General features: G+C 33.5%; 2 protein-coding genes across 2 annotated transcripts; both read right to left on the bottom strand.

Moving 5' to 3' along the window:
* Positions 1 to 510: 510 nt before the first annotated feature.
* Positions 511 to 5,486, bottom strand: LOC129804167 (uncharacterized). The gene is made up of 2 exons (XM_055851243.1): positions 5,149 to 5,486; positions 511 to 1,632 (listed from the first exon to the last, which is right to left on the bottom strand). The coding sequence occupies exons 1-2, from the start codon at positions 5,258 to 5,260 to the stop codon at positions 884 to 886; spliced, it is 861 nt and encodes a 286-aa protein (XP_055707218.1). The 5' UTR covers positions 5,261 to 5,486; the 3' UTR covers positions 511 to 883.
* A 6,681-nt stretch (positions 5,487 to 12,167) lies between these two features.
* LOC129805004 (uncharacterized) lies at positions 12,168 to 15,121 on the bottom strand. The gene is made up of 3 exons (XM_055852805.1): positions 14,733 to 15,121; positions 14,340 to 14,676; positions 12,168 to 12,384 (listed from the first exon to the last, which is right to left on the bottom strand). The coding sequence occupies exons 1-3, from the start codon at positions 14,941 to 14,943 to the stop codon at positions 12,219 to 12,221; spliced, it is 714 nt and encodes a 237-aa protein (XP_055708780.1). The 5' UTR covers positions 14,944 to 15,121; the 3' UTR covers positions 12,168 to 12,218.
* Positions 15,122 to 20,844: the final 5,723 nt, after the last annotated feature.

The raw sequence follows: 20,844 nt of genomic DNA, 5'->3' as shown, positions 1-20,844 counted from the left end.
AAACACTTTTTCATCTCTCAAGTCTTCTCAATTCTTCTGTATCGCCCAGATTTCACGAAGTCAGCTCCATATTGGAGAATACTTATGTTGAAATTATGCTCTGCAGAAATATTTCTTCTCTCCTCCTCGATACTTATCAAAAACTTGTGCGGATAGTTTTCTGCATGAAAACCATTCGGAAATTATTTGGGTCAATTAGAATTGGTCAATTATTTAATTAAATTCTGCACAAAGTCTCTTTTTATTTCTTACCAATAAGTATGCCTTAGTAATATTTTTCTAATTAGACAATTAACGAGTTTTTTTCAAATGTGAATTCAAACGTGAAATAGTATCTCATAAAAAGATCACACAACATTAAGTTCATCTCACACAAATTCAGAGGGTTAAAAGAATTTAAAAAATGTGTACTCAAACAGAATTTTAAATTTAACACTCCCGTTGGAAAATACCAAGAATTTTCTAAATATTTACAGCCTGCAGGGGGTCAGTTAAAATCAGATAAAACACTTTCTTTTGTTGATTCAACAAATATTAGCCTCTATTCTGCGAATTAAGATAAAGAAATAATAATAGTCAAGAAATGTTTGGTAAGTATTTTAGAGATTTTTCTCGATTTACTTTTAGGATGCATTTTTTTTTACATTGTATCATTATCTTTAATGGCAGAATAGAGGTCTTTATCTTAAAACATTTATTCAAAGCTTTCTTCAGTACGCTCTAAATCAACATTATGAACCCCTTGAAACCTCAAACCACGACGAAAATTAATAAAATATCTGATGGGCTAATTGGCAGTCTCGCTCAAAAACCCATTTTAATCTCATTTGAAACGATTTATAACTTAGGGCTGCGCAGGAAAGTCTCACTTATTCCCCTACACTTATGGCTTTTTGGTGGTTTCCACAAAGAAGTCAATGTCCATTTCGGTCTGCTCCGATTCCGACGCCAGCATCGGAAAGAAGTCCAAGGCATTCATCTCTGTTGCATTGCTCGTATATGGATACTCCTTTGTGGTCAGAGCGAATAGTTCACCTTGAACCTTCCACTTCCTATATTCATTGTAGCCCATCTTGAATCCAGAAGGCCAATGGGTTGCCAATTTTCGCGCCATGCATCCCATGGGCTTAGGAACAGCCAAAAAGTCATTGGTAAAGGCACTGAGGTAGAAGTAGGGACATAGCCCATGAGATCCCTTAGGAGGATCCGCCGCTGCGGTCTGAAACCATCCACAGGTACCCATCTTCCAATTTTGATGACAGGTCGTTGTGTGCCTGGAGCCCTTGTCCCTACTCGTATGGACACACTGGACATTCTTAGCTGCCGACCGATGGTCAATGTGAGCCCTTCGAAAGTCAAAGGCAGGGCCAGCAATGTCACAAATGTCTATGGCCTCCAGACGTCGGACCCCCACCCTCTTCGACGCCTCCACAGCCACGTGGCCTCCATAGCTGAAACCAAAAATGAAACCCTGACCAAGGTCAAAACCCATGGACTCCATGAGCCGTAACTTTCCAGCTAAGACCTCCGTTATGGGGTCAAATTGACGAAAGAGCCGAAGGTAGCGTTCAGCGCTGGCGTAGACGCCGTAGTCCATGCAGATGATGCAGCCGCCTCGGAAGACAGTGAGATCTGCAGAAGGCAAAAGGAAGAGTCAGAAGATGCTATTTCTGGGACCAGAATCGTGGGGGAAATTCCTCCGTCTGCTGTTATTTTAGATCTATTCTTCATGGGATTGTGCAATTGCCGAAGCGGGATTTCATTGAGATGCTCTTTTGGATTTATTTCTTGTAATTTTGCTACAGTAAAACATTTATATGAAGAAACTTTAGAGTCCAGAAAAAAGTCGAAAATAAGACCTTGGCACCGTACATGGTACAAATATCCCTTACGAAAAATATATCGTTAAATTATAGGTATAATTGCTTATTTGCTACTTTTAATAAATAAGTAAACTGGAAATGCCGCACTTTATTAAATTTTTAAAGACAGGAATATTACTGGTCAAACTCAAAGAGAGAGCAGTATGTAAGGAGTTTTTTTTTTAACTTGTTACCGGACAATATTAAAGTCGCACTGTATTACGATATTAGTTCGTATACCTATGTTCTTTTACTGCTCGAACTCCACAGAGAGATATAATCCCTCGATATTTTCACCCCCCAAAATTTCCATCTCCGCCAGCTCTAAAGGCCAAACACTAAGAGATAGCGACTTGGTACCTTCGGGGAATCTCCCCATAAGTCGACCCAACGATCGTTAACATGCCCCTCATTACCCCCCACCCCACCACTTTTCTTTCAAAACCATGTTTTTTTGGAATTACTTGAAAACGCGTCGTGCGGTTTTTTTTCATTTTTGGATATGTTTTAGTGATTACCCAGGTAGACATTTCGTCCTTAGACGACAATACCGTTGAATCATTCCTAATAACGGTTTTTTTAAGGTCAAATGTTAGAAAGACAATAGAGAGTGCATTTAACAAGCGAATGGGGTCATGTTTGGGCTTGTTGGAAAGGTCTTGGAATTTCCTACAAAACTGAACCGGTTCCAATCCAATTGAGATCAATTAAATGAAATATTCCTTAATTTCTTAATTCAAAGTTCATTTGTCTAAGTTTTAATCAGGATTTTTAAAAAAAAAATTAAATAAATAAAAATATCCACTTTATTACAGTAAAAATGATTCTAGCATTAATAAGAAACAAGTTGATTTTTTAGTTCATTAAGTGTGGTAAAATAATAAAAAAAACTTCAAGGAATTTTCAATTATTTTAAAGGAAATACAGCAACGAAATAACTTTGTCCCTTTAATTACTCCTAAATTATTTTATAATGAATATAATTTTATTAGAAATGACGGCAACATTAACTTAAATGAATTGAGTACTTTTTAATATGTTTAGTATTTCGTAATCCAAGATTTTCTTTGTTTTAGTGGTCACGTGGGTGGATAGGATTTCTCGGAGTAAGTTCATCCGAATTTCAAAAACCAAATATTTCATGTTAGCTTTAAGAGTTAAACTAGTCCTTGAACGAAATATTTTTAAGAAGGGAATTTAAATTTTTGGGAGATTTTTTTTTATTTTACACTAAATGTCGTCTTGCAGAATAAGTTGTGATCAAGTAAATATAAAATCCTGCGTTCAAAGACGAGTTTAGCTCATCAGTTTACAGAAAATATTTGCATTTTTAATATCATATGACCCTACTCTGATAAATCTTCTCCACCGAAATGTTTTTTTTTTCAAAAAAAATCCAAAATTTACACCTCAATGGCTGCCTTTTTAAAAATTTTTAAACGAGATTTACAAAAAATATAGTTTAAACGTTTTATTTTCATATGCCTAAGGGCTTGATTCATTTTATATGATGAAGATTTTATTAATTGTTCTGTTTTTTTCTTTTTGTTTTATTGACCCACCTAATCCCTTAATACACCTAGATATTGCCAAATAAAAGATGTACACTTTTGGACAAAAAATTATAATGTGGTTACAATGTATATATCACCAGTTTTTCTTGAAGATTCAATGGCATTATCAATAAATATAGACAAGATCAAATCGGGTGATAAATTTATCCTGTAGATATGTCAATATTATCAAATTAAAAATTCGTAAGAAGGTTAATTCATGGTTATTATCCTCGAAATATCCGCCAATATTAAAGGTAATTTAGTCATGCTAAACAGGAAGTATGGATGGGAGATCCCCTAAAGATTTCATATCCCTATCTCTAACTGTTCGGCCTGTAACTCTGCTTGCAGAGAAGTAAGGGGATAGACGAGACATACAGAAAGACTTATGGATAGGCGGCTCAATAAATATCATTAGGGGAAAATAGGGCACCTCTTAAATAGCGTTTTCTTCTTCTAATTTTGAATAGAAATCGACCTTACCATGATATAATTTAGCTTCACAAAATAATATTGGGAAGCTAAATTACATTAAGATAAGGCTAAGTCCATTTAAAAATAGGAAAAAAAGGTCCTATTCCAATCGAGTTCCAATTCAACACTGTAGCACCTCCCGCTATAGCATTTTTTAGATAGGGGAGACTGGGGCAAAAAGTCATAAAACGGATATTTTATTTTTTTTACAAGCTACTCGAGCGCTTCAAAAATTTCTAATTAGCGCAGTTTTATCGGAAATTTACCGCTCTACAACTTTGTGAAAGTAATTTTCCTCTATTTTGTAAGGAAATACGTTTATCGAGCCAATTTCTAAAAGGTAATTTTGTGACTATTCTCGAAAATGCTGGGGAAAATAGTACCAGACATTGGGTATTATCATATTTTGATTCGCTTCATTACAGGCTTCCGTAAATTTGAAAAAATACCTAGAGGACATATTTTCATAGAAAATTTATTCATACCTTTGTAAAACACATTTTCTCTGTGAGAAAAGTGAGAAAACGAGAAAAGCGCATTTCAAGATATTTTAGAAAAAACACACAAAAGACTGCAAATCGTTTGACCAATGCAAACAACAAGTGGCGAGACATGATAATTACGTTTCTTTTCATCGTGGGACATAAGAAATTGCTTCGCTTTTTTGTTACTTTTTGCTCTATACCTTTTGTTACTTTTTACCCCAAGTGGCCATTTTTAATAAAAGGATTTCTGGAGAAAAGAACTTTTGTGAAATTCTGAAATAGATAGTGGATTCGTATTCAAAAAATCCAAATTATTTAGAAAATATTCACCAGTGCATCAATCTTGGAAAATAAGTAGGTAATAATTGTAAAGTTTATAAATTCATAAATAATTGTTATCTTCTGCAGGGAAAATATTTCAAAAATAGGGCTAAAAATTTCGATATTTTTTATTTTCTAAATTCCTTGTTCGAATTCTAAGAAACTTACGACATTGAAGAAGGTCTATGGAGGCTATCTAAAAAAGCAATTTGAGCTGCTATCTTTTTTACCTTGGAAGATATTGAATTTTGAATTTTTCGATTTGTGACTTTTTGCCCCAGTCTCCCCTATCGTTTGACTTGCGAGTAAAAATTAAAAAAAATTTATTCGTGTCCCTGATAGTAATTACCGTATATTATAGCTTAGTATAGTTTTCTTTGTTAAGTTCAAACATCAAGTCAAGCATTAATAATGTGCCGAAGAGTAACATATTTTTTGCTTTTTACTTACTTGATACCATTTGAGGCACCCACTCCGTATCGCAGCTTTCCTTCCATCCGTGCACAACAATGGCAAATTTGTCCTCTGGATTGCAAAGGCTGAAGCCACTCGCTTCTTCCATTAGTAAATTAGAAATAGATACAAGTTGGGTGTCACTGCAAAGGAAAAGTCAACGTGAAAAATTACCACTTGCAAAATTGATGCGTGCTTCCAGCGGCAATTTTGCCTGAGAAAGTTGCGCAACTCCCTCAGATCACGCTCAAAGAAAATAAAAGTGAAAAACATGAAGAGAAAAAAGGCGTTCAAGGTTAATAGTTATGCTAGTATGCTCCCCTATCCGGCATTTTCCTGCGGCATACATAATCAACTGCACTCTTCACTTCATGCACCATGAGCTTTTATTTTGTGGGAAAATTGCACCTTTTGTCATCGTACTATTCAAGGCTGAGGCCTGTTGGAAAATCTAAGTAATTGTGACTGTAACCTGCAAGCTTAATTATAATTCTATGATACCTCCTCATAACTGATTTCACCTCTGATTTGAAGCAGGTTTTTCCGAAGAAGGGGAAAAGACTGACAAGTCAATGTGTTGGGATCCGTTAACTGGCCATTCATTCAAATCTTGCTTCTGTAAAATGCACAGAATTCCATATCTGAAATACCTCTCCATGAGTTCTTTGCACTCTGCAAAGTGACAAACCATCAATTAAAATAAAACACCTATTAAACTTTTTTAACCTACAAAAAGCAATCACTCGGAGGAAAGTGTTTTAAACAAGATCACCGGCATTTCTTAATTACAAACTTTATGCTGTTTTTAACAGCCCGAAATGAATTTAGAAAAAAAAACTAGGTTAAGTACTCCGCGCAAGAAGACTAAGAAAAATCCAGCCAAAAATCTTAAATCATAGAGAAACAGGTATGATTCGATAGTGCAGTGTCGTTGGAAGTTAGGAAATGTATTTATATGCGCAACTTTTCGCATATTGCAATTTACCACCCAACCTAGTTGCAAGTGCAGTATTTTCGCGCGCGCAATTCCAAAAGTCTTAGACGGGAAAGAGCGGCAACACATGCTCTTGTTACAATTTAATTGCTGTATTAAATTATTATAGACAATATTATATATCGAATGGGAAAAAGAGTCTAATAGTGAATTGGGGTCATGATATAAAGTTTATTTAAATTGAAAGGGGCGGGTAATTGTTTCGATTAGAGAGAATATCTATTAGAAGATACATATTATTTAATATAATTTATAATGTGAAACTCATAAAGGCTCATTAACCCAATAAGAACGATTTGAATAGTAGAATACAGCATAAGGTGTGATAAGTTCTTGGATAATTCAAAGGAAAATGTCTAGAAATATTACAGAATTCTTGGGAGAATTTTAAAGGCTACTATAGAGCGGCTTTCAGACTAATGTACTGGGCACACTAACGACTTAAGCCGAGAGATGGCTTAATGTAATTCTAATCAAAACAATGATTAGATTATATTTCCATCTTCTAATTAATTCATCCCTAAGCATAAAAGCCGATGGCTGATGGGAATTTAGTCTAATCATTAACCACAATTTTGATACCAAGATCAAGATCAAGAAAAATTCAAAAATTTGATTTTATGATATCAAGAAATCAAAATCAAAATGTCAAATCTGTCAAACGCGTCAAACGTCTTGGAATCTTGAAATTCAAGACCAAACCGTATGGATATCAAGATTTTAGCAATTCTGGAACCAATATTGCGAGATTACAAGGCGTCTAATTTCTTGTTTTCTTGAAATAATCCCAAGAACCTCTCGGAGGTGCTTGGAATTTTAAAGATAACTAACAATTTGAAGAGTTTATTTGATTTTGTAATTTAACCGAAATGGTACGTATTTTTATATGTACGTATCGATGTACAACATACTGAGAATACCTGCAAAAGAATCATATTTTGCATAAGCATTTCAGGGTTTATCATACGACGCGTAAGTATTGTTTGCATTCCTTTACTCCCGATTATGGCATCTCATTTAAAACAAACTATAAATATTTTCCTAATTTGCATGATGAAATTTCAACAAATTCAGCAGAAAAATGAAGATATTTGTCAGAATTGACGTTTCGTCAAATGTGGAAAATCTAAAAATCTTAGTTCTTAGCTAAGACATTTTAAGTTTCATAATTGCTTCGCAACAGAATATGAAATCTTGATCTTGGAAATATTTAACACATTTAACAGCTTGAATTTTTGATCTTGATCTTGGTTTCACTATTGAGGCTATTATTTTGATTATTATTACGTTTAGCCGTCTTTAGGCTTAAGTCGTAAGTGTGTTCAGTACATAAAGGTTTATTCGGTTTAGTCCAGTTCTCCTGAATAACAACCAATTTTATTGATTTCTCAGAATCTAATGAAGCATTAGCCCTTAATATTTAATATTAAATCATATTCGAAATATATTGACTAATAAGAAATTAGAAAATTCAAGTCATTGTCAATTTAACTTTTCAAATGCGTGAGGTAAAGTTGGTAAACGGCGGAAACTTATGAACTAATCTTACGATTTATTATTTGTAATCTAGGGAGCATTTTGTAATGATTTCTGTTTTGTTACCTACCCCCTATCTAGGGTCTGAGGCCTTATGGCCTATTTTGACCAATAGCTTCTTTTGAACATCCTTTAAAAACACATTGTTGTTGAGCATCCTTTTTTGCAAAATTTTATTGAACGATATATTTTAAGATTAAATTTAAAATTTCTTTGCTTATTTTTAGGTCATTGATGGCCTCTAAGTTCAGATCTAAAGTCTAAAAAATTATTATTAAATTTTGATAAAGCTTTTTATATTAACTTGAATTGGAATTAGAATTATTACCTTATTTAGAATTTGAACTATTTGGTTTTATTTGCAAATGTCAAAATCAAATTCTTAATTTTGAAATATATTCAGCATATATTAATATTTAATTATTGACATACTAAATAAACTTAAGAGATATTTGGGTTTGATTTTTTGTCTTATTAGGGAAGACCGGGGTAGAGTTAGCCACGGATAGAATTAAGCAGCAGTGGCTTGTTATAGTTTATAAAAAAAAGGAATATTAAGGAAACCATTACTTAATAGACGTAAATAACTTTCTTTCTATTCATTGAAATATTTATTAGCCCGATACAAAAATATTATTTTTTTTACAAATTATACGCAATAAAAGTTTTCATTAATTGTGCCTCAGTCTCCCATATTTAATTTAAAAATTTAATGTAATAAAAATATATATTGAATTTATTGTTTGAATTAAGAAGTAATTTATCTTTTTCTTTTTGAAAAAAAAAATTTGAAAAAATTTGAGTGCAACCTTCGGATGACTCAAGCTTCAAACAACTCATTTTTTAATATGATTTAGTTACTCTGGCCCATTATAATATTAAATTTTATGAGCTAATCCAACGCTTCAAATTTCTTGAGAAGAGCTGTGGCTCAAATCGGTTAAATCCATTAAAATGCAATCATTGAATCGGTCAAATCCATTAAAAAAATGAGTTGTCCGAAGTTTGAGTCGTCCGAAGGGGTTTGCGGAATATTTGTTTTTTCCATTTTGTTTTTCCCAGTTTGTCTTTGGAATCTTTGTCTTCGGTAATTTTTGTTTTTTGGAAACTTTGTCTTTGGAAATCTCGTCTTTCATATATTTTGAACAAGTATATTTTATTAAATAAAATAATGATATTACAATGGTGTTTTTTGAAGTTTTTAGTTTCGTCATTCAGGACAATGGGAAATTTTCTGTGTTTTGGAAAGTTATCAGTATCATCTGTCGGGACAAAGGGAAATTTTCTGTTTTTGGAAGGTTTTTAGTTTCGTCCTTTGGGGCAAAGGGAAATTTTCTGAGAAAAAGGAAATTCTTGGAAAGTTAAAAAATATACTTGTGCAAAATGTGTGACAGACAAAATTTCCAATAATTGTGCAAAATGTATGAAAGACAAAATTTTCAAAGACAAAGTTTCCAAAAAACAAAAATTACCGAAGACAAAGATTCCAAAGACAAACTGGGAATAACAAAAGTGTAAAAAACAAAATGGAAAAAAAAACGAAGATTCCCGATCCCGTCCAAAGGTAGCGCGCTTTCCGCTATAATAATAATGCTGGCACAACTTTCCATGAAGGAACTAGGCCTTCCCGCAAGGGGATTTCTAGAAATGCAATATTATTTTTTCTTGTACGGGATGAAGTTGTCAGTCCTACGCCCGTAGAATCAAGTGCAGTGAAGCTCACTGGATGCAATCCGAACATCTTTAGCGCCAGAAAAATTCCTGGTGACCTAAAGGGGATTCGAACCCGGAACACTTGCATCATAGAGCGAGTGCTCTATCACTTGACCCATTGAGTGCCCCGCTTTCCGCTATGCCTCACCCTTAATACATATTTGTTAAATTTTTTAGAAGTACAGGGAAGTGGGGCAGCTTTGAAATTGGACTTTTTACTCCTATTTTAAATGGAATTAAGCCTTATCACGATGTAATTTATCTTCGTATTTGATTTGTTGAGCTAAATTATATCATAAATGTTTAGTTTCATTTAAAAATAGGAGAAAATGCCAAATTTTAAAGCGGCCTCATTTCAAAGATGCCCCACTTTCCCCTAAAGCACTTCGGGTGTTACTGAATTTTATATTCAAATTTAAATTTATTTTATCCATTATTTCTACTGCATACACTTTTGTACTATTTTTTCAGTCCTCTTTTAAATGCATATAAATAGTTGAGCAATGACCTATAATATCGCACTTAAAAGCCTCTATTTAAAAAAAAACTATCATCAGATAATAAATCACTTCGCACAAAAAAATTTATGTTAATTCACTTGGATTTTCATTGACTTTGAAAACAATTTGCAGTTTGTTTAGGGAAGCATTTTAGCATGGCAATTTTAACCACCCTCATTACCTATCATAGTATTTGAAGTGTATATTTTTGGCATATTCCATGGTGGTCCTTCGCCAATCCATCACATTTGAGAAAGGTCCTGGCATTAGGTAGCTTCTGTGTCGACTTCTCCTTGCCGAAATGTCCATTATAAAAATGAAAAGCACAAAAACACTCGCGATTAGCCGCCATTGGGGCATGATGCTCTTAAACAGGAAACTTAACGAAAGTACTTCTAAGGGGATATTGGGGTATAATTTGGGAATGGGATAAGTGGCCAGATGAGAAATTTATTCACTGGTAATCCACAGATTCTGCCCACACCTGGCGGAGGTGCAAATAAAAATAATTGATCCTCTCTCACCTCCTCGGATTATATTCTAGTGCGTGTGGCGTCTACTACAAACTGACCATCGCGCGAGAGTGAGTTGAGTTAGGAAGGAGAGGTTTGCCAAATGCTGGAAAATTGCCCACGGCGCGGAAAAATGCAGGTGAATTGCGAGATACTTGGCAATAGGGGGGAAAATGCCACCCAATAGGAGATCCAAATAAACCATGGAAATTGTATTCAGGTGGAAGTTCACTGATCGCGTGCCCAGGGAGCTTTAAGCAATTTATACGAATCACGAAAAGCCTCATTTCTTGCCACAATTCTTCAACTCCTTTCCCACCCCAAAATCAGTTTTGACCATTAGATGAGAGACTTTTTTGGGGGAATCTTGCAAAGAGCCATTTATTTGCCTATTGACTGTGAAAGCAAAGCCATTGAAGATTTTTTCAGGTGCTCAAAAGGTCTCTAACATGTGCTATTTTTGTATTTTGAGATGATCTATGGGTGTCAAAGAAAAAAACAGTGTAAGAAGAGGTGAGAGTTTAATAACGGCGAATGTTTGAAATTTTAACGATTAGTAATGAAGGTTGACGAAGCAAAGATAGTCAAGGATATTTAACGAGGCTATGTAGGCGAATGTGTCATAAAATTTAGCTTAATAATATTAAAATGAACATGAAGAAAATTCTTAACGAAAGTCTTTGAACTCATGCCATTAGCGTTATTTGGTTGAGATACGTTAGTTTATTCGTAAATTTTAACGAATGTTTTATACATTTATAAAATACATAATCATCAAGGATACTAAATTAAAATAAAGAAGAAAAAAATTTAACGAAAAATTTTTTCAATTTTTGGTAAAATACCAGGAAAATGCTTGTCTGTCGTTTTGGCCTGTAGGTTCGAATTTATAATAAGACGGCGATGGCTACCAGCGGAATTCAAAAAAACAAAGATCACAATAAACCAATTCAATTCAATTTAATATCCTCCTTGGCTCACACCTCACAATTTGTTCATGGATTTAGCAAAAATTGGTGATTAGATAACCCAAAGATGTCTCTTTAAAAATGTTCCTTACATAATGCTCGCAATTCAGCGATCTTCTTCACTCTCATCAAGTAGTGGAAAAAATTCATGACGATTTAAGAGTCGAAAAGGCGATCAACATGAGATCAATTGCAATGTGAATTAATGGTGCTTATTTGAGCCACTCAACTTCAAGTGCCTTTCTCAGCTTCAGGTCCATGTAGTTTAGAGCGCATATTGTGAAATGACGCGTCGTCTTATATTTTCAGATTTTTCCCTCAGAGTTTGCGGCTCTTGCAGAAAATTAAAAATTCTGCCCCACAATTCACCAACGTGTGGAACGTGTTTATCGTTGGTAGCGATTTGTTTTGAGAATTGCAGCCTTAGAGGCCACCAAGCCGGTTCCATTGCGAAAAACCACATGCAAGTCTTTGGACATTCAAGAAGGAAAAGCTTCGGGTATTAAATAACAAATATAGTATCTTGCTTAATTCCGCGAGAGTCTCTCAAGATATATAGAGAAAACTTCAATAAGCTTTCCTCAGACTATTTTTTTTCCACATTTCCATTCTTACTGAAATCGGGAAGAGTTATTTATAAGAAGTGAAACTCGATGTTCTATTGCCAAATGTTCTCATTCATGAAAAATTTGCATTGCTCAAGTGGAATATACATTTTAAAATTGATCGAATTGGGCATGGGCACATCCAAAGACTATACATATAATTTTATGTAATTGATTTAAAGAGAAAATCCATCAGACAATAATTGGTTTTATTCAAAATTCACCTTTGTCTCTATTTCTCAATTTTTGTCTACAAATTGTAAGCTTGCCATATGAAAGCTTTCAGTACCGTTGAAAGAGCTTTGGTACTCAGCCAGAAGATTGGACAGGAGGCTACCTGTTCGAGGGACAATTGTGTAGGGATAATGCTTTGTGGTTGTTGCAAATAATTCTCCACGGACAGTTCTGAAAGATGAAACATAAAAATTTTGGTTAAAAGAAAGAAAACCTTAGTTGATTCGATTAATATGTTATAGGGAAGCGTGGGGCAAATTGTGACAAAAGTCGAAAATTTTAAAATTCTCACCAATCCATGACAAAAACTTCTACACTTGAAAGTTTTACCATAATAACCTGGATAAATTTTATTAAACGTTTAATTTTTAAGTGCTTCAAGCAAGAATTAGTAAGTATTTAAATCTTAAGCCTTTCTTTTAAAATATCTTTCTTTCAAGACATATTTATAGGGGAATGTTGGAATGGTTTGCACAGAGTGGACCTTCAAACAACGCAAATTTTCTCTCCATGAGACGCGATGAGAAGTATTAAGTCAGCTCTTTGCAAACAATGGGAAAATTCACATTGTTTGAAGGTTCACTCTGTGCGAATCATTCCTATATTCCCTTATATAAATTTATTTTACAAAAGTAACTGTTTTCGAAATTATTTGGAATATCTTAACACAAATCCATTGTCCGTTTATAGGTTTTTGAAATAGTTTTCGCTTCAGAAATTCTTTAATAAAAAAAATATATATTTTACTAGTTATAATGTGGTAAAAAGTATTCACTTGTTGAAAAAAAATATAATGAACCTAAATATGCTATAATCTCGAATATCTCAGGCCCTCAAATGTCCTCGGATTTCGAAGATCGTGAGACACCGAAAATCTTAGGACTCCGTAAACCTTAAAATTCTGTTAATTTCGAAACCTCAAGTAACCTAGGATATCAAACATTCAGAGGCATTGCAAATTTCAAGAGTTCCGAAAATCTTTTGTACTATAAATTCCGAAAATCCCGGGATCTCGAAAATCTCGATATTTTTAGGATCATCTACAAGAACGACTTTAAGAAAAAAGATCAAATGGTTCATTTCTCTTTCAAAGTACAGAAAAATTGATTTCAATTAAATGCGAAGCTGTTAAGTTATCATAATGACCTTTAAATACTATGAGACATTTTTGTCAAAATGCGACTTTCTTCAAAATGCTCTATAAATTGACAAAAATTCCTTATAATGTATGGAAGCCTTAAGATCGTGGAGATTGAAACTATTTTAGATCTTTCAAAAGTTTGTGAAAGAAATCTGTTTTATCACATTTTGCTTCACTTTGAGATCATATTTTAAAATTTATTTAAAAAAAACTTATTTAAAAATTTTTAAATTTTTGGATAACTGTGTTAAGATTTTAGAAAATCATCAGTAGTTGGAGTTACAAATATTTAATCAAATTTTACAAGTACACAAAAAATCCAATTTCAATATTATCGGTTACAAGCGATCAATGCTAAAAAAAATTATTTAGCTTTAGTTTGAAAAACAATTATCAAAATTAGCTAATTATTTTTACATTATATTTTCTGTTTTTCAAAGTTGAATTAAATAAAGCCTTATGTACAGTTCAAAATTCTATATCTCCCATTTTATATTTATAGATGTTCTTTGAAATATATTAGGGTAAAATAATCTCTACCAAAGTATTAGTGCAGGTAAAATTACATTATTCAACTAAGGAATACATTCGACAAGAAGTTTTAACCTATTTCAAAAACGATTAGTAAAAGCCAAAAGCATTTTTCCAAGATCTAGAAAAATCATTAAATTCAGGTTAACATTTTTCAATTTCAAGAAAATAAAAAAAAAATTTGAACACATATTATCAAATCTTTTTTATGTCGTTTACTTTAAAAAAATTAAAAAATCATATAAAGCTTCAATTAAATATATTTTTTTAATTATGCTGAAAAAATAGAGAAAATATTATGATTTCTTTAGCCTTCTTGACCCACGTAGCCTCTTAAGAAACCTATAACCTTATAGTTACGGGCAGGTACTTAAAGCAAAGAATCTGAATCTTACCAAATTACTTAAAAACAAGTTATGTTTGGTAATTGAAAAATAATAAATGCTAGACCTACCCTTTTCTGTTCTCCAGGTATCCCATTTTATACCCAGTCGGATAAGCCCCTGCTATCCCAGAGGACTTTGATGCACAAACTGTAGGTCGAGGTATGGCAAAAAAGTCATACTTGAAGGCAATGTTGTAGAAATAGGGACAAAGTCCGTGAGAACCCAAAGGAGGTTTTCCAGCAGCGTCCTGGGTCAAACCACAGTTTCCCATTTTCCAATCCTGATGACAAGTACTATACCGGATACCTTTATCCCTGCTCGTGTGGATACACTGAACATTCTCAGCCGCTAAGGAATGATTGGGAGGGGTTTTGCTTTCAAAGCCTGGGCCAGCCATATCGCAGACTAAAAAAAAGGAAAAAAAATGAGACTAGGTCTTCGCAAGGGTATTGAAAACCTACTATCAATCTCTTTAATCCTTCCAGGGCCGACTCTTCTTCCAGCTTCTGATACCAACTGCCCCCCATAGCTGAACCCGAAAAGAAATCCAACTGCTGGAGGTAGGCCTATCAATTCTAAATCACATAGCTTCCTCGTAAGGACCTCGGCAATGGCGTCGAAATGCCGCACAAGGCGAAAGTATGATTCTGCACTGTAAATTGTGTAATCCATACACAAAATTGTGCCTCCACGGTGAGCAATAAGATTTCGAACTAGGTCAAAGACCCATTCTAGTTCACAGGTCTCCCTCCAGCCTGGGACAATAATGGCGTATTTTTGATTTCGATGAAGATCCCGAAGTAGGAATCGGGATTCATGGTTTTGAATTGTGGTAATGCGATAGAGGTTGCCTCGACTGCAAGACGATTTTGGTTATTGCACAAACTAAACTTTAATTGATTTTGAACTATATCACAATTTTACCTATCATAGTACTTAAAGAAGATGTTGGAAGCATATTCTGAACCTCTGAGGGCGGAATTTTCTACACAACGATTCACATTGCTCTCAACTGACTGGACCATCAAGCTGATGACCAAAATTGACCACAAACTAATGGACGGAAACAAGAACATCTCACGTTGCTTAACTGAGTCTTTCTGTGACCAAAATGAACCAACATTTTTTGTACACCGTTCTTTTTTGGCAACATTTTACCATTTATACATATTCCAATCGTTTGACACAAATGACGAAACCTTCCCTCCCGACACACCAAAAACTGACCTCGAATCCGGCACAATCTCCAAGAAGAGGTATGCCCAGAAAATTTCACTGGATGCAGCTGAGGAAGATGAGATCAAGTTGAAGGTTGCAATAAAAGACTCATTCGTAAATGGTAAAATCATCTATTTTTGACTATCGACTAAATTTGGGATTGTCTGTAAATGCAATAATGTCCATCGATAGACTCCTAAATTAAGGCGAATACTATATTGAGAGTCGGAAAAAGAAGCAAATAGCGAGAGAGGAAATAAAATGAGTTTGTTGAACTATGAGACTCAAGTTGAAGAGCGACAGTGACGTGAATCAATATCGCCCCAAAGAACCATCACGCGATGCACCAAGAAAATGCAGAGGAAAAGTATAATGTACTTTCTCTTGGCCATGAAGAAATTTAATGCGCAAATTTTTCTAGAAAAACTTAAACAACGTGGTAGTCTAATAAGTATAACTATTGATTGAAGATTGCGGAAGAATTTTGCAGAGTTTAGAGTATATAATGTTAGAATTATTATTAATGAATTTCTTATTTTCAATAACATTAGCTTTCTAATTAAATATGTTTAATTCACAACAAATTGGTACATAAACGTTAATTTTTTTTGTTTTGTCAGGAAAATATTGATTACAATCAATTTTCTCCCTACAAATTAATGAAAAGTAAGACTTACGTAAACCTATTAAAATATGATGCTAATTTACGATTTTATCTATTTTGAATTGATTATCCGACTTAGTCGAGTTATAGATTTTTGTGCAAATTTATTAACAGATGGACAAGATTTTTTAAAGCCTTCATCATACCATAAATTTCATTCACATACCCCCCCCCCCCCATACACCTTTCCTTCTCAAAAGTTTTGTATATTGTTTATCCCAATTTTTTCGACATCGAATTGGGATTGAACTAAATTCAATTTGATATGATGATCTAAAAAAGAAGAAGAAAAAGAAGAGTCCGAAAGAGAGAGATAGACAAATGCAGAACGTGCGAAAAAGAATGGGCTGTGAATTTTGATTTTATTACATTTTCCTGATCTAAAAGATGTGACAGAGGCATGATATAGGGGAAGTGTGCCAAATTTCGGCCAGATTCTAATTTCGGACACTTTGAGTGTAATTTCGGTCATGCAAATAAATTAATTAAAATTATGTATGTACTCTTCGAATAGTCAATGAATTCATTTTGCTTTTAAATATTTATTCATTTTAGGATGTATTAACACAAAGACCGTTAAATTTTAGGTTATAATTTGAATTTAAATTGCGTTGTAAAAACTCAGTGTGGAAAGAGTCTTATAAAAAATGTGGCAGATCGATTGTGTTTCTAACAGTCTTGTGATTTCTGGTGAAGTGCAGACAGAAGGTTTTCCTTCGATGTTTTTTCATGAAAAATGATTAGTTTTCATTTAAGTTTGTTTCTGTTTATGTTAATAGTGAATCAATCTTTAAATTTCGGGTAATATTTCCCAGCTGGATCCTGTATTTCGCGTAAAAAAGTATATACTTTGTGAGCGTCTCTCCGGTGATGTAGTGTTGCCTATTCCGGCAACATCTTTTCCTTTCCTAAATTTCTTATTCATTTTATGTTTTTTTCAATTTCTGAGTTCTACAATGTCCACAGAAAAAAAAACCATCGCTTTTACGAAAAAGATGATGTGGAAAAGGCATTGGAAGAGTTCAGGAAGGGCAAATTGGTACGGGAATCTGCGCGTAAATTTGAGATGCTACTCTTCAGGTCTTCAGGACAAATTACACGGAAGATCTCAGGGCTTGTGGGTCATATAAACGTATTAAACTAAATATTAAACTCGTTCCGTTTGACGTTTTGAAATTTTCCATCCGTTGCGTCACAAAAGGTGGTCAGAAAAAAAGGTGGCCGGAATTTCACACAAAGTGGCCGGAATACTACCCAAAGCAATGTCCAGATTTTTATTAATTTTTTCAATATTTTAGGAAGTGATTTAAAGAAAACAAAGATGATAAACTAGTTTTCAAGGTTCCACAAAACCCTTCTGAAAAAGAAGGAAAAAAAATATCAATATGAATTAAAAATATTGCATTTCAAACTTAGGACTTCGGTGCTTATATGCAACTATGCCGAAATTTAGCACACTTACCCTAAGTTCACTGTTTAAATTTTGTCGGTTGCCTCGTTTTTTCAATTTAATCTGAAATTAATCTGCGGAACCAGAGGTTTTCGTTTACTAATAATCCGGAAATTAAAGTTTTTTTGTATGTCTATTAGGGTAAAATGAGGTAATTTGGAAACATTTACAATTTGGAACCATTTACAATCTCATTTACAATGAGATTTTCTCACTGTTTTAGAGATTCAAAAGGAAAAAATCTGTTCCTTTTTTTCTTAATCGTCTTTTTCTTCTATTTTGCGGTCTTTGTTTTCTCTTTTCTAATCTGAAACAGTGAGAAAATCTGAACTGTCCCAAATTGTAAATGGTTCCAAATTACCTGATTTTACCCTACTTGCAAATTATTTTCATCCTTTTTCCAAATTTATAATGTATATGGCTATCCTTACTCCTTCGCACTTGGGTTTAAATAAATAGAAATTTATTTAAAATTAGATTTAGAAATTGTTATGATACTTACGAGAAGAGGAAGAGTGTCTAAAAGAGTCGGATACACTGACTAGACAATAACGTTTGCGAATAAAAGGACAAAAAAATTATTTTACTGAATAATTTGATAAAATATCAGAATAGTCTGAGGTTAATGTTAGATTTCTTTTTTACTTTAAAAAAAAGGCGTCAATAAATAAAATAAAAATAACAAAATATAATAATTATATCAGGCAAATACATCAAAATAAATGCAACCATATTTAGGAAATTTTGATTTTTGTTTCGTTTATTATTTCATAAGCCTTTTTTGACATAACCTCATCTTGTTACCTAAGTAACCAGCAACTCTTAAGCATTTAATCCTATAACGAGACTTTTTCTATGTACTTCTTTGGATTTTTAGGACTATGGCTCTGGCACACTTTTTAAATCAGGAAAATTAGTCGAAATTCGAATACCTTTCTTTCTCACAACCAGTTCATATATCTATCTCATTCTTTCGCACTCTTCTTCTTCTTTTAAACATCACACCAAATTAAGTTTAGTTCTATCGAATTTGATATGCAAAAGAATGAGATAGACATACTAGACATGCAAATTGTGTGAAAAAGAAAGGGATGTGAATTTTGATTTCATGAAATTTTCCTCATCTAATAGATGTGCCTGAGCCATTATAAATGATTTTGTTCTACGTAATTGGAAAACTCTTGCGTTAAGTTAATATTATAACTCTTGAAAAAAACAATTGATCGTGTTATTTTGCTTATTCTCGAAATTTTGTTCACTTACGCACTTATTAAGATGATTAAGATGATACGCAATAATAGGTCATTCAACAGGACACATAAATGGCACCACTATCAAAAAATCTTGAATAATGCAACTTAAATCAGCCATCTTTAAAATGAAATGTGTCAAAATTTGTCAGCAATCGAACTAGGTGATTTTCCAGTTACAGCTATAAAAAGTTTCCAACCGTAGTGTTTTTTTAATGGGAAATTCTAAGTTTATTTAGTTTTTTAAATGAAACACTAATGTATATGCAATACCATGACGATCCAAACCAATTCCAAGCTAGATAGGTATTAACCGGACTAACCGGTGGCATTACAAAACCGGTGTGGCATTACAAAAAAATGATAATTAATGATCTGGACGCCCAAAAATTGTCAATATTTCAGAAAACATCGAAAAATCAAAGATGTTGTATTGAACGATTTTAAAGTGAAAGTAAGTGAGTTAGCTAAAATCATAAGGATGTCGTATGATCGTATGTTCAACATCTTACATTTATTTTCGGCATGAAAAAGCTCTTTAGTACAATGGCTGGCGCATTTACTCACTTTCGACCAAAACCGAAAAACCAAAAACGAAACAAAATTCACGAAATTGCGATTGAACTTGTCCTTCATCCATCATATTCTCAAAACCAGATTCAAAAGAATTGTGCCTGATGAGATGGTTGTGTACCGACTGGCGGGGATCATAGTGGCGCAATAGGCAAGACCGTTGGCTCTTGGGCGGTGATATCTCTGATTCGATTATCACAGTTGTGAGTTCGAGTCACGCCCGGTGCAAGCAAATGAATGTCGAGAAAAAGACATTTTTACTGTGACAAAACGTAATAAAATGCACCGCCTTTGCCCACAAACCTTCAGGAGCACGGAAGAAGCATTCACGACATTGCACAGAAGAAGCATGGGGAAGGCGTTCCTGGGCGATCTACGATCAGCAGATTCTAACACGAAGCACATTGTAGTGATTACATTGTAATACCAAATAAACTGTCTCGATACGATTAATAATAATAACCGACTGGCGATTTAACTCAAATTACGAAAATCTCTGAAATTTTGACCAATTTTAGAGTGTTTTCTAGAGACGTCTTTTTCAACGGGCGTAAAAAAATTGGATATAATCGTTAAAAACGCTATATCGATTTTTATCGGCGCTCTTTTGTAAATAAAAAATATTTTTTTATTACTTATTCTATAGACTTATTGAATACTCTTGTGATCCTTGTTATAAAATTTTCGAAATATATAGTATACAGTAAATTTTGTTATCAGAAAACCAATATATACTCGCTATTTAAAATATTCAGGAGTACAGGGAGTTCCGCTTTGAAAAAAATTTTCGGGACCGGAAAACGTCAGCGATTTAACTACAGTGACACAATAAAATTGCATATCTGCAGGATGTATCTTTGGGATAAGTATGGAAACGCCATGATGTATGCAAGACATTTTCGGCACCAATTTTCCAGCCTATTTTCAGTGGCAACGGTTCATAAGAAATGTATCTCAAATTTACCACGTGAAAAATATTTGCATACATTTAGGGGTATTTTAAAAATTGTTTAATAAATGAGGTTCCAAAAGTATAGGCAATTCATATCAAATTCTTTCAGTCCGTTTTCTCTCAAACCGGAACTCCCTGTACTTCATCCTTATTTTATTCTTAATTCAGAGTTTTGAATTACACCTAACTCTGTAGTTTATTGGTTTTTCTCTAAAATCATTTTTAATATATTTCAAAATGAATAAAAATATAGACAGCTTTGGGTAATATTTCTACAACCTTGATACTCATTGTTCCTTGCCTTTCTTTAATTTTTCCAATTTTTTTACATCATCTCGTTAGTAAAAAATACGTTTTTGTTCTTGGTTTTTACATTTTATAATCTCTAAAGTGTGTAAAACTTAAAAATTCATGGAAATTTGAGGAACAAAAGAAATGGCCGAAATTCCAAGCTGGTCGAAATTTG

The sequence above is a fragment of the Phlebotomus papatasi genome, chromosome 2 (assembly GCF_024763615.1).
Source record: "Phlebotomus papatasi isolate M1 chromosome 2, Ppap_2.1, whole genome shotgun sequence".
In the NCBI taxonomy this organism is placed as follows: Eukaryota; Metazoa; Arthropoda; class Insecta; order Diptera; family Psychodidae; genus Phlebotomus; species Phlebotomus papatasi.
This window is presented reverse-complemented; position numbering and strand designations above follow the sequence as displayed.